At 40.1% G+C, this 13,780-nt stretch overlaps 2 protein-coding genes across 2 annotated transcripts in view; both read left to right on the top strand.

Moving 5' to 3' along the window:
- The window catches only part of LOC102075040 (BTB/POZ domain-containing protein KCTD5), a 38,215-nt gene extending 33,923 nt beyond the window's left edge, over positions 1-4,292 (top strand). The window contains exon 6 of the mRNA XM_074553287.1: positions 4,238-4,292. Within this exon, the coding sequence (XP_074409388.1) occupies positions 4,238-4,270 (33 nt within the window). The 3' untranslated portion in view covers positions 4,271-4,292. The remainder of the gene's footprint in view (positions 1-4,237) is intronic.
- UBE2I (ubiquitin conjugating enzyme E2 I) lies at positions 599-12,990 on the top strand. Its single transcript, XM_074553289.1, has 7 exons — positions 599-653; positions 4,238-4,316; positions 4,505-4,588; positions 7,217-7,289; positions 8,942-9,051; positions 9,224-9,303; positions 12,328-12,990. Exons 2-7 carry the CDS (start codon positions 4,251-4,253, stop codon positions 12,389-12,391), a joined length of 477 nt encoding a protein of 158 aa, XP_074409390.1. The 5' UTR covers positions 599-653; positions 4,238-4,250; the 3' UTR covers positions 12,392-12,990.
- The last annotated feature ends 790 nt before the right edge of the window (positions 12,991-13,780 follow it).

The following is a 13,780-nucleotide window of genomic DNA, read 5'->3' as shown; positions in this document are numbered from 1 at the left end:
CAAACCAAACTAAACCAAACCAAACCAACAAAGCAATGGGAAACAAAACCCAGGTCATAAATCTCGTAAAGGTCAGTGAAACTAGCGCGGGATGGAGGCGAACTGAAGACCGCCTTCCGTGCCGCCTGCCGGCTCTCTGATAGGCCCCTCCGCCCGCCCGCAGCCGCGGGAGCCCCTCAGAGCCGCGGCCCCTCCTCCAATCAGGCTCGGCCGGCACAGGGGGCGGGGCTCGGCCCGGCTCGAGAGCGGCCCGCCAGACCTGCGCGCGCCCGTCGACGGACCAGGCGTTCTTAAGTCGCAGGCGGCTCCCACGGCGCCAGAGGTAAGAATTGATTCAGCTTTCTGCCGGAGCTGGCGGGAGCGAGAGGTACGAGGAAGTTCTCGGCTTTGGGGTAGCCCCGCGTGGAGTTTTTCTGGTGCTTCATACTCAGGCGTTGTTGGGGGCACCTCTGGGTCCTGTGTCGCGGAGATGCGTAACGCGTGACGATAGGTTCACAGACGGATCGGGCCGAGGGACAGAGTAGCGCTTTCGCGCTTCGCGCCGAGGCAAGAGGGAGGGAAACTCCGGAGTGGAGACAAAGCAGCGGGAGCGGGAACATCCGGGTCACTCGCGCGGCCTCGATCTGGGACACGCGCGGCGGCGGCGGCTCTCGGTGAGGCCTGGCCGGGAGTGGGGCCGGGGTGGCCTCGGGGTCGGGGAGCGGAGCGGAGTGGGACTGGGTCGGGCCGGGCTGGCGCCCCTCACCTGCGATGGGGCGGGACGGGACTGGCGGCCACGGGCGTGCGGGCCTGGTGGCTCCTGCCTTGTGGCTGGGCCGGCCGGCGCAGCACTGTCCGCCTAAGGCTCTGAGCACCCCGCAGGTCTTGGGGGTGGCGGGCGGAGGTCGCCGGGCAGGGCGTGGAACCGCTCGGCCTGCGCGAGCCGGTCCCGCCCCGCCGGATATATGCCCGGGAACGTCGGGCGGGCCCGCGGTGCCCCGTGCAGGCCTTGGGCGCTGCCCCGGCCCCTCGCGGGGCTGACCGGACCAGCGGCCCTCCGCGGTGGCGGGCGGTGCTCGGCCCTGTCCGGTTACTTGGCCGTCGAACACGGAGTCCATCGCCGTGCGGCATCTTCTGTTGTTTTATGTGCGACTCTGGTCGCCGCTCGGCCTCTTATACCTTTCTCTTGCCGCAAGCAGAGGAGACTTTCTATCCCAGTCCAGAGTTAGCGTGCTTTGATTAAAGCTCAGACCGTGGCTTTCTCCACCTTTCTGAAAAATAAAGTTTGTATTGTTCGGGGCAAACTACTTTGATAATAATGTCTTTCTATGTTAGTATTTAACCTGCAAAGTAAAAATGTGAGGCTAGCAGTCTTAACGTTTTGGGGTCTTTTCTCTTGCTGCTTGGAATCAATAAGTCGTACTGAAAGTTCTTGAACCCCAAAGAGCATATTGTTGATGTGTTTAGAGAGTTGTTTGTGGCACGGGAAAGATTATTTGCAAGACGAGCATTTTGTATGTGAAAGTAGGTTGTTCCACTCCATCAGAAAGTGTAAATGGGTAAGATATTCTGTAATGAGGCACAAAAGTTTGCATCTATGATGAGCGTGATGGTTTTATTTTGTCCTTTTTCTAAAGCAGGCAGTAACAGCAGCAAAGGCAAGCTAATGAGTAAATTTTGAAGTTTCTGTTAACTTTGAGTTGATGGCAGTAAAAGGGACATTACTAGCTCTTAATGGCAGGGGGGAATTTGGGGGATTAAACTCAAAACGTGAAAACTGGTCTCTTCGACTTTTGTGACATTTACAGAAATAGGATTGAATAGACTTCCTCTGGTGCAGAATTCTTTCTGGTAATGTAGTACATTAATAGATTGGGATATAGAGAATTCATATTGACAGTTTGTTAGCAGATTGCTTTTGAGGTGATGCTTAACTAATGGGATCTTAGTTTGTGAAATGGGATTTCAGTCTTGTTTAATATTTACTAATAGACTGATAAGGTTCTAGATGCTTGTCTGTTCTCTTCGATGTAACTGAAGTCTGGAAAGCAGATATGTGAAGCCTGTTGTCTCTCATATGCACTGAAATTCTTCAGTGCTTAACTAAGTCAAATGCCTCAAGATTTGGAAACCTATTTGTAGAGCATTAGAAAAATCTTTATTGCATTAGTGCACAGTATAGTGTGTAACAAAAGTAAGTAGGATGCATGGTCTGAAAACTCGGGATTCTTTTTTCAATTACTTGAAAAGTTACTGATGTTCTGCAGCAGATCCACTCTTTATTTACCCAGTGAGAAACTGGTGTTTCCCTTGAGGTTGTAGGTAATTGGTTGTTAGCCACAGGAAATTGAATAAATGTGTTAGAAAGCATCATGTAATGCCGACCTTTTGGCAGAAAAAGTAGTTGAGTTTGGTGAACTATGTAAGAATATTTGGATGGTTTGTAAGCAAATACAGTTTTCTCAGCCTATGATGAGAAGGTTAGTGTTAGTACAGTGGACTACCAGGTACCAAAAGCACAGCTGAAACTCTGCTGTATATGCTGTTCATTTACATCTCTTAAAACATATTAAAACTTGCTCACAACATGCTGCCTGTATAATTTGGTTAAGGAAGAGGTTTTTTTGTTGCCTTTGGTTTTTGTTGTTTGTTTGGTTTTTTTTTTTCAGTTTTGCTGGTATTTTTTTTCAATGGCTCTGCATTTCCTGCTTGTGAACAGATTTAAATCTGAAGTCACGTGTACACATTCACTAAGTCCTGCAAGTCTTCTGCCATAATTAAGATAGAGGCGTATATGTTGGGAATACTAGAGGAAAATTGGACTGAACGTAGGACTATTTTTGTGTGTGTGCCTGTCCACTGAGTGTGCATTGTCCCTTTTAAAAAGCTTTATTTGACATTAATTTGGTTGCTACTTTGAAAGTGAATTAGGGAATATGCCTGTCTAGGCAAAACAGGCTTAAAGGGTTGAAGAACAGAGTTAAAATACATGTTGTCCTAGGAACTGTATACATTGTTTAGTCTGGTATTTTTAAAGATCTACAGTTCATATGCTTATAATAGTAGTAGACTGAATTACTTCTTATAAGTAATCAATATGAGTGAAATTCTGCATAATTCTTAACCAGTGTGTAAGGGTTTGTTTTAATAGAGTTGAAACAGCACTTTCAGTCACTCTGTGAACTTGTTAAGTGGAAGCATTCTACTCTTCTGCTGTCAAAAAGGTTTATGAGGTACATGTGGAATTGAGAACGAATTGGCCTGACTTCTCCCATTGCCAGTTATCATCTCTTAATTAAAATGTGTGGAAGTGCAGTTATAAGAAGGATTAAAAACCTTCATTGGAATTTGAACATGTGGCTAGTGAAACCCTGAGTTTAGATACAGTTTGATAATGAAAAATAAACTCACTTTGAGTACTGTTATGGTGAATGGAGTATCATCCCCTGAATTTGAAAGCACCACGCCTGCAATCATCCTGTTTAGAACTGTTGTTCTGTGTCATGCAGTAGTGAATGACCGGTGCTCTGAATATTTTTTCTGTAGTTGTGGTCGCCATGCTTGGCTACTACTAAGGCAGTGAAGGTGCAGAAATATTCTTCAGTTTGTACTGGAATTTAAAATCTGTCTTGTGGAATGAGCTGCTGGCTCTTCCTTAGCTGAGCTCTGTGTTGCTGCCTGTTCCTGTTGTTGTCTAGAAATCTTATAGCCACATCACTGCAAAACTGAGATGACTTTATTAAATGCTATATCCCTGTGGCTTTTCTGGGGAATACTGGCTTTCAGTGGGAATTTACCCAAAAAGTAGTATTTCATATTCCCATTTGCCAGAAATGGGAGAAATGCAGATAATTGCCTACAGAAGAAATTTGCCATGCCTCATGTGGTGTAGGAAGGAGATAAACAGAGTGTATCAGTTGCACAAGTAGGAAGTCTGAGCACTTTTTCCATTACTAATAGTGTTTCTGTTGTCAAGCTACTGTCAAAGTTTATTCTAAGATTGGGTTCAAATATAAAGCAGTAAGGTAAGGATGGAATTTTGTAGGTCAAGTCCAGTTACTTAGAACTTGATGGCATGGAGAAACTTGATGTTATTCCTGATGATAAATTCTGCTGGTTGTGCAGAAACATGTGTCTAGGTTATTGAAGTGAAAATGAGAGGTCAAAATTACTCTTGAGTGAGCTGGGCTTTAAAACATAATGCATTGTTTATGCTGTAAGAAAAAGTATATGCTAATAGCAATTACTTTTGTTGTAGAGGGACTCTGAATATGTCTGGCATAGCTCTTAGCAGACTTGCACAGGAGAGAAAAGCCTGGAGAAAAGATCATCCATTTGTAAGTATGAAAGCTACTGAATATCTGACTCTGCAGTTGTTTCAGTGTTCTGGTGATGATTTTGTCATTACCCTGATAGGATTAGTAGTGCAAAAAGAAGTGACTCTGTGTAAAGATAAAATATGTCACAAAGTATTTTAAGTACATCTTGTAAAATCCTCACCATATGTCTTATTGCCTTGATTCAGGGATTTGTAGCAGTACCTACAAAAAATCCAGATGGCACGATGAATCTAATGAACTGGGAGTGTGCTATTCCAGGAAAGAAAGGGGTAAGACTTACTGTTCTCCTGATTTCTCATTTATGGTGAAAAGTAATGTAAGTTGCCTATGCATTACATTGACAATTGAGAATTTACCTTATGTATAGTTTAATAATGAAGTTTGTGTCCTGCTGCTACTTTAGAATTAAAAGTGCTGTGGACTAGGAACATTGGACAAAGTATACTGTAAGCCTGTTCAACTCCTGTCACTTAGCACCTGAAGAATACAAGTTTTCAGAGGAGTGTTTAAGAGTCTTCTGGGGGTTGTCTTCTGCTTCTTCTTGCTTCTTCTGAAATACTACTATTAATTTTTTGGGGGTTTTAATTCTTTCTTTCGGGTCTTCAGTGTGGGACTTTTTTTTGCCTTGCCTTTTCTACTGCCTTTTGCCAATTTGCCTAAATACCCTTGATGATCTTGTTTCTTAGATTCTCAGAAGAGTTTGTGTGTAGGCAAGACCTGCGATGCTGCCCTAGTTGAATGCTGGGCATAATATTGCTGTTAGAGTTACAACTTAGTTTTAGTAGTAGTGCTCTGGGCGCAGCATTAGTTAGTTCTTAAAAAAGCACAAACAAATATTCTAACACAGTCTAAGGAAAAACTCATCCCCTTCTGCCTGAACAAGACTATTCCCCATAACAGTTTATGTACCTTATGGAGATGTCACTTTTAAATACTTAGGTAAAATTTATACACCATACATAATCTTCATGGTATGGCTTTGAAGTTTTGTAAACCGCAAAGTGGAGCAGACAAGGCCTTAAAGCTTGCTTCATGTGTACCAGAAAATGTGTCACACCTGGAAAAGATCAGTTGGGCTGATGTGATTCCTGCTAATAAAAAAATTGTATTTAACAAGAAGCAGCATGACTTATTCATCACTATCAGACCAAGCAGTTGGTCTCTATTCCCTTTGTGTTTGGAGGCATCCTATACTGCAGCTGCTTTCCCTGAGATGAATAGTTGAAAACACCAGAATGCTTTCTTGTCAGCCAGATTAAATATTGAAGCGGCGTTAGTCCTGGGTGGGATACTCTGTTCACTTATTTGACAGCAAATCACTTGTTAACTGCCTAAAATTTGACTCAAAAAACATCTGCAACTAGTCCCATAATGCAATATGGTCTCGATGATACTGCTGTCATACTGTTAGCGTTAGTAGGGGTTCTGAGTGTCTGCTATCTTTCACCCATAAGGTGTGTTGCTGTATCAGAAAAATGATAAAAACTTTGCCAACTGTTCTGTTCTTCTGTGTAAATTATTAAAAGCTGTTTGCCTTCCTGTGTGACTGAAAGCAAACAAAAATTTTATTCATCAATAACCTTGTAATTTCTAAAGAGGAACTCCTCTGAGAAGGTACAGAGAATGGATTTTTCTAGTTGTTGACAACAGCAATTTAGAACAAGCTCTTTAAATACACTACAGCAAATAGAATAAAACTCATTCACTTCTGGAAGTGTATTATCTTATTAATTCCTAGCATGTTTTTCTTCCTTTTCTAGCTTGAGGCTTTGCGTAATGAATACCAATGACAATGAAGTGATTTCTCTCTCTTCATGTAGGTTTTTTGGATGTTTTGGTTTTCATTCAGCTAAAAATCATAGTTCATCTAGGAAATAATAAAAAAATTCCTTCTAAGGTGGTCTTCAAGCATGTCTGTCTGTGAGGATAAGATTTGATCAGTTTTGCTTTTAAGATGTGACACTGTCTTTACTCCAGTTGTTTTAGAAAAATCAACCCAACATTTACTTCCATTACAGTGTTTCCATAGCAAGGGGAAATTACAGAGAAGTAGCAGAGAAATAAATTTTATAGCTATTAGAATATTTTCTACATTTCTGCACTTCTTATCAGAACTCAGTTTGTCAGAAGATGGGCTTTTTTCCCTATGTGTTTTGTATATTTGAGACAGTCTTTTTCTCTATTGCTAGATGTTTTTTTTTTTCTCGTTTGTATGACACTTTTGAATAGTGCTGTCTTATTTGGTTTGCTCTCTGTCATTAGTGTCCTTCCCAGTGCTGGGTAGGGATAAAGAGCCTCTTAAATTTTCTTGTTATACAGAAAGATGGAATCTGTGAGACTACATTCTACCAAACGCAGACAGGGTTAGTTTAGACTAGTGAATCTCATTAACTCTAGCAGCTGTACAGTTCTGTCTGCATTTTTAGTTCATTTATGGTTTTATTAACCACATTCTCATAAGGCATGAGAGAAGCCATTTACATTCCCATGCTTAAGGGATGTATCCCTCTCCTGTCTTCTGAGACTTTAGTGGGGGTACAACAGCCCCTTCCTCGTTTTGCATTTATAGTGTAAAACTTCAGCAGTATCCTGTTCTTAGGTAGTGTGAAAATTTTACTTTTATATGAAATTACTGGTGATGACTCTGACTGTGTTGATGAGTTGACATCACTTAGTAGCTGAAGAAAGAAACCCTATCCTTTCTACTTCAGCTTCTTCTATAGGTAGAATAGTTTACCGTAGTCTAGACAGTGTGCTACAGTGCAGGACAGCTATTTTCTGCTGTGTAGCAGAAGAATGTCTTGTGCTTTGCCTGAGAAGCTGTATTCTTGGTAAGCTTTTTTCCACAATTTTGACTTTTCTTTTCTGTAACCAAATTCTACATTAACTCTTGATAGACACCATGGGAAGGAGGCTTATTTAAACTACGGATGCTTTTCAAGGATGACTACCCTTCTTCACCCCCAAAATGTAAGTAAAATTACCACAGGTAATTAAAAATTACAGGTTTATTAGAACAGTGTTGAATTAATCCATGAGCTTCTTACAAATGGTTATTACTTTCCTACAGTTTTGTTTGATTTTGTTTTGGTTTTTTTTTAAAGATACATTGCCTTTTCTTTTTTCCCCACCCACTTGCATTTCATCACAGAAAGTTGTGATGAAATCAGCTAAGTGCTTGATATATCTGAATTGAGAGGGGAGGGAGATTGGTTCCCTCAAAGTTTGATGAAAGCATAGCTTGAAATGCTCACTACATTATCAGCTGTCCTTAGAAACTAATATCCAGGCAAGGTTAGACTAAATCCCTATGTTCTTACTGTTAAGTTGGTCTTCTAAGCTGAGAACTCAGAAGACAGGAACTTGGAAAAAAGGGCTCTGTAACTTGAACCTTTTAATCAACTTGCTCTAAAATATGAATCTGTTCTTTTTCTGCTACCATGTATAACTTAGTAGATCTTCAGATTCCTAGTCTCCTTAAGGTTTTGAACTGAATTTTCCTTATATCATCTCAAATTTCACCTATTATAGAAAGTTGAAAGCATCTATTCCATTGCATGGTTTCTTGGTTCTTGAATTGGATACCTTCTCAGACCAATGACAGTGGTTACAAATTGCTCTTTTGACAGCAATTCATCTATCATTACATTTGCATATTTAAGCTCTGTCAGCTCCTGGCTACTCCTTTTGCTTGATACCACCTAAATACATGTAACTCAGGGGCAAACATCTCTGGTAACTGAAAACATTTCACATTATTTTCTTCAAAAATACCAGTTTTCATATCCTGACAGTGTTAAAGGAATTGTCATGCTTTATTATAAGATGTATATGTGACTGATAAAACTTCCTGCCAGTGCAGCTTCTGAAGTACCACTGAACTTCATAGGGCAGCAAGACTGTTATGTCTTGTGAATACTTGCAATGTCAGATGGATGAGAAAACTGCACTAATATGTACATGTTTCATGTATTGCAAAGGTAGTGTTCATTACTTTACTGAAGATGCTAGCTGTTGCATTTAAGTCCTGTAAAGATTAAAAGCAATGCCAGAATATAGATTGAGCGGCAGAAGGAAAGCTACACAAGCCGTCAGTTAGTCTTGTAATTTAAACTTGGTTCCTCTGGTTCCGTGCATCTTGATTATACATAGGAAAATATGAAACTGAAAAAAATGCTAAGAACTTAAGTTGTCTTTGTATGAAACTTTCATTATTTTAAAGTGAGGAGAGAAAAGATGAGTGAAGGGTAGTATCTTTCCCTTATAAAGTAGTATGTAAAGCTGAAAAGACAGAATTGTTTTTAAAAGGTCTTGATCACAAAGCTATCATGAATTACTTTGTCTGTTTCCATTCCTAAACCAAAAGATTACCAGTCAAAAAGACAATGTTGGATTGCCTGGATTGATATCACAGATGTGATGGAGTTTCTGTTTTAGGTACGGGGTGAGCCAAGAAGAAAACTGGTATTAATAGCTCCAGAAATTGGTGGGGTTTTATCTGGGGCTTTTTTGCCAGTGTTGGTGTGGGGATTTTTGGGTTTTGTTTTCCCCCAACTGATCTAACCCAACTCTCTGATCTTCCTCTTAGCACTGTATGCAAGTCATTTCCTCTTCTTTATCAGGTAAATTTGAACCACCGTTATTCCACCCAAACGTGTATCCTTCAGGCACCGTGTGTCTCTCCATCTTAGAGGAGGATAAGGACTGGCGGCCAGCAATCACAATTAAACAGGTCATTAGTTGTACTTGGGCATGTTCTTAATACTTTTGCTTTGCTTGCTTATCTGATGCAAGTATAAGATGTTCACTGTGTGTACCTAAACTGGTTTCTAAGGGTTTTTCACTGAATCCCTATTAGTAGTACCCATAATATATGCCTGTTACTTCTATTCCTTTTTCCGTAGATCTTGTTAGGCATACAAGAACTTCTAAATGAACCAAATATTCAAGACCCAGCTCAAGCAGAGGCTTACACAATTTACTGGTAAGTGTCTTTGCATATGAGACTGAAAGTTGTCATATTGCTTCCAAGTGTCTATTACTTGTAGTATAACATGTAAATGTTTTTACAAATGACATGGGTAATTTTCTTACCTTTGTTACTGTATTCTGTGGAGATGTCTAGATTGTGCTAAATTTGAACAATATAGTAGCTGCATGGCTGTTAGGCTAGTGGAGCTTTTAATAGCAAAGCAGCAGCAATAAGATGTGAAGGCTCCCTATATCAAGATTTTCATCCTGGTTCTAGACTAACACAGAGTCCGTTCCCTTAAACGCCAGATAGTAACAATGTGGTGTAATGGTATCACGAGATCAGGAGGAGACTGAATTAGGTGACAGTTCATATTTGTCAGTACAGGAGTAACTTACTTCTGCCCAGTGGTACATACCTGTAAGAACTTGTGCCTGAAGGACAAAGGAGAGCTGTGGTCAGTGTGGGAAACATGGCATCTTGGGAAAACTACATTTTCCAGAACAATAGGTGGAAAAGTACAGAATGCCTGTAGCTTTAGCAGAATGAAGTTTGCATTGATTAGGAAAGGAGATAATTTGTGAGCTAAAGAGACTTTTTGGGTTTCTTTTGTTAGTTAGTTTTTTTTTAAGGCTTAGTCTTAAAAGTTTTTCCACCATTAAAAGAGGAGATTTGTTCTGTAATCTTTAGGGAAGCAAAGCATTTTAAACAAATGCTTTTGGCACTGGTAGCTACTGAAATAATAACCAAGGTGGAATTGTGGGATTACAATTCTGGACAGGAGGAGGCCTCCAGGAGAGTGACAAGTTTGAAAAATAACATGAAATGTGACTGTACTTGCAAGCTATGTTAAATATGTTTTTTAGGGTCCTAGTGAAAAGGAAACATAGGGATGGATAGTGGGTTTTGCATTTCATTAATGGCTCCACTCAGTGTTATTTTTTTAATGTACTTACTGAAGGCTTGATGGAGTTGGGTGCATGTGGAAGACAGTAAACTGGCCACAGTTGCAGGAGCTAGGAATGATGAAGGCGGCCTCAATAATATACTTCTATACATGTATAGATAGTCTGTGTTTTATTCTTTTTAATAATCTCCCATGTGCATGTATATACAAAACCAGTCTTGGCTAGTCTTGTTTCTGTTTAAAGTGCTTCCAGGGGGAAAAAATGTCGAAGGAAGGGGACCAGGACACCAGTTGGTTCATCACAGGCCCAGTCCGGTCTGGTCCCAGTCCCGGTCCAGTTTATTGAAGAAAGTATCAAACACTTATACAGCAAATAATAAGCTTATGAATATTCTGTAAGCCAAGCAATCTATTGGTTAAACTATACCGTGAACTCTTCCTCATTCCTTAGGGGTTACATCTCTCTTTTCTCATGTCTCTTTCACTGTTTCTTATCCTACTACAGCTAGGCCCCAAGGACACGCTATCAACACAGGTGCAGGACTTGGAATTAGCCACGGTTTTGTACTTTTCCAGTCCTTAGCCAGCCAAACTCCCAACAAAAAAATACCTGTTTAGCTTAAAATATTACAAGATTTTTGTTACTTCAAGTATGTATAGTCTCCCGTTTGTGCTTTTCATGTCTCTTGGACATGCAGAGTATTTCAGATGGGTTATTATTATTCTGCAGTCTGACATTGTCTCTCGCTACTTAGTGAATGTCTGGTAGAAGTTAAACAGAGCAGGATTGTGCACGCATCTGTAATGTTGGCATAGTTGATAAATACTGCAGAAGATGCACCATTGTACATAGAGGTCTTTTGGTCAAGTTGTTAAACTTTCAAGAATAAACATTCAGAATAAGAATACATATTCTCGGGATTCCTTTGGTACTGTCATTCAGTAACTTCAGCACTCCTAAGGTGCTAGCCTACCTCCTACTCTTCGCTGTAGGCATTCCGTGTCTCCTATGGAAGGCATTCTTCTGTGTGGATTCGATGGGTGCCAGACTTAACAGCTAGGCTATGTTCTCATGTGGCAATGCAATATAACTTTGAGGAAAAAACGTAAAGTTTGTAAATCTCTTCATGAGAAGAGACAGTCTTCAGTCTCTTTGCTAGCAATTGTTCATTGCATGTGACCACAACTGGTTTCATTTCTTCCCCCCAGTCTGTCAAGTTCTGAGGATATAATTCGCTGCCTTTTTTTCTTTCACTGCAGCAAGCCTTTGTAGCTGAAAGTAAGTTAAGTTTGCTGCAAAGCTGCTTGCAAAATCTAAGCACTCTAAACTATCTCTGGCAGAAGAGTAATGGTTACAAATTTTTGTTTAGCTCAACTCACACTTCTGATGACTAATACAGAATGGACAACTGAATGTAAATGCATGCTTTACTATGGTGCTCCTTCATTGGCACAAGAACAGAAGACAAAGAACTTGCCCTTTTACATCTTGAGTCAGAGGCTTAGTGACTGGACATAGTTCCCTCATCAGTAGTAACTATGCTACACTTAGCTGTGTTGAACTACCTTTTTTTCCCCAGCTGAAGATTAGGATAAACCTAAATCTGTGAGTCAGGGTCTGTAGATATAAAGGTTGAAATGACCACACCATTGTCATTCTCCTGTTTCCTAGGAGTGTTTCCATTTTCTCTCCAAAGCAGTAAAGATGATAATTTAAAACCATATGAAGTCGACCAGCCATTAGTGAACTATTATTTGTACTGTTAGGGTATGGAATTTGTTATTAATGACCTCAGGTCTTAATGTGAGTGGGGAGTAGAAAAATTCAGATGAACAAGGGAATGTTTGCACATGAGGTACAGTTGGTCTCGAGAAGAGCATGTGCAAACCCATTTGAATAGACTGGTACAGTACAAAGTCAGTGCAATCATTTGACAACAGGTGATGGAAGTAACTAGTTGAACAGTACCATACTTGTCCAGAAAAGTCTTTAATTTATTGTAGAGTTCCGTGGATTGCTATCAAAAAGGTTTGCCTTCAGCAATGATTTCTGTTTCTCTTCATTATGAAACTAACCCTGTAATACAGCCTCTGATTTTTCCAGCTATAATTACCCTTTCTCTTTTCAGCCAAAACAGAGTGGAATATGAAAAGAGGGTTCGAGCACAAGCCAAGAAGTTTGCACCATCATAAGCATTTGTCACGCGGCATCTTAAAAAGGAAGGGATTGGTTTGGCAAGAACTTGTTTACAAAACTTTTGCAAAATGTAATGTTGCTATGTACAATTAATATCCACATAAGGGGAGGGGGTTGTATGTGTGCCATTTTCCATATTCGCCAGTTGTATACAGTTCTAAATTTGCTGAATTGCCCCCAGTTTTTTCATACAGGGTCTCTTCCTTCAGTCTTTTGTATTTTTGATTGTTATGTAAAACTTGCTTTTATTTTAATATTGATGTCAGTATTTCAACTGCTGTAAAATTATAAACTTTTATACTTCTATAAATTCACTAGTATCTCTAGTTACTTTGCTATCTGATGCAGGCATGCTTTAAAATGTTAGAACTATATTTAGCCTCTAGCTGGCTGTATGAAAAAAAAATCATGCCCTCCACCCCCTTCCCTCCCTGAATTTGTTTTTTCTATCTTTCAGAAACTAGGTTGTTATTGCTTAAGAGCCTCTGAGATCCAAAGTTAGCCAGCATCCTTATTCTGCATCACTTTCTTTGTGTTTATATGGCATTCTGTCTGTGTTGCTGTTTAGAGTAAATAAACTGTTTATATAAAGGGCTTTGTTTCATTTATCTTCATTTAAATTATTAAAAGACAGCCATTTAAACGGCTCTGGACACAATTCAGTGCAAGTTGTTTTTAAGGCCTGTGATGCTGCATTTGCCTTTGGTTTAGATGTTGCTTTCATTTGTTTTGCCGGTCCCTGACCTGGAGCAGGTATGTGGCCCGTCCTTGGGCCATGTGTGGTAATGGCAGCAAGTCAATTCTGATCAGTTCCTCAAGCAGAGGTCAGTTGCTTACTGTGCATAATGGGATCAGCATACTGGTGTGACCATGTTAATATAAAAAAGTGAGCTTTAGACTGATACGAACAATAATAGAAGTTGTCCAAGGAATGCTGAGGATTTTCAAATGGCGCTTGTTTATTATTGCTAGAAGTAATTTTGTGCCTCTTTCCATTTATTAATGCATATAGCTTCTACGGAGAGGATGTGCTCTATGATCAAAGTTATACAGCTCTGTTTCCAGATCTGTTTTGCTTGTCTCCATTTGATTACTACAGCTTAATAATGTAAAAGCGTTCCTCCAAATTAGAATAGCTGATGTGCTCACATGGTTCTCAGTCTTTTGTTATGTTGAAATGCTTTCTTGTCACTGTCTAAGAAACCCTTGCTAAAGCAGCACATTTAGGACAGATTTTATATGGGTGGGGAAGTTATTGAAAAAACCAAATCAAAGGGAATGTCTCCTTATAGAATTAATTTACTTGTCCTTCTCGTTTTTAAAAGGGAAATTGAGTATTTGTACCACCCAAACTGCTGCTGTTACTCCCAGCTCTAGCTCCAGTA

The sequence above is a fragment of the Zonotrichia albicollis genome, chromosome 16, assembly GCF_047830755.1.
Source record: "Zonotrichia albicollis isolate bZonAlb1 chromosome 16, bZonAlb1.hap1, whole genome shotgun sequence".
Lineage (NCBI taxonomy): Eukaryota > Metazoa > Chordata > Aves > Passeriformes > Passerellidae > Zonotrichia > Zonotrichia albicollis.
Note: the sequence above shows the minus strand (reverse complement) of the source record. Positions and strands in the feature narration are given on the sequence as shown.

Bases quoted from the DNA above. Each gene is read 5' to 3' on its own strand.
- UBE2I (XM_074553289.1), top strand. From the start codon at position 4,251: ATGTCTGGCATAGCTCTTAGCAGACTTGCACAGGAGAGAAAAGCCTGG. The intron at 4,589-7,216 runs GTAAGACTTACT...AACTCTTGATAG, and splicing joins CTATTCCAGGAAAGAAAGGG to ACACCATGGGAAGGAGGCTT. The intron at 9,052-9,223 runs GTCATTAGTTGT...CTTTTTCCGTAG, and splicing joins CAGCAATCACAATTAAACAG to ATCTTGTTAGGCATACAAGA.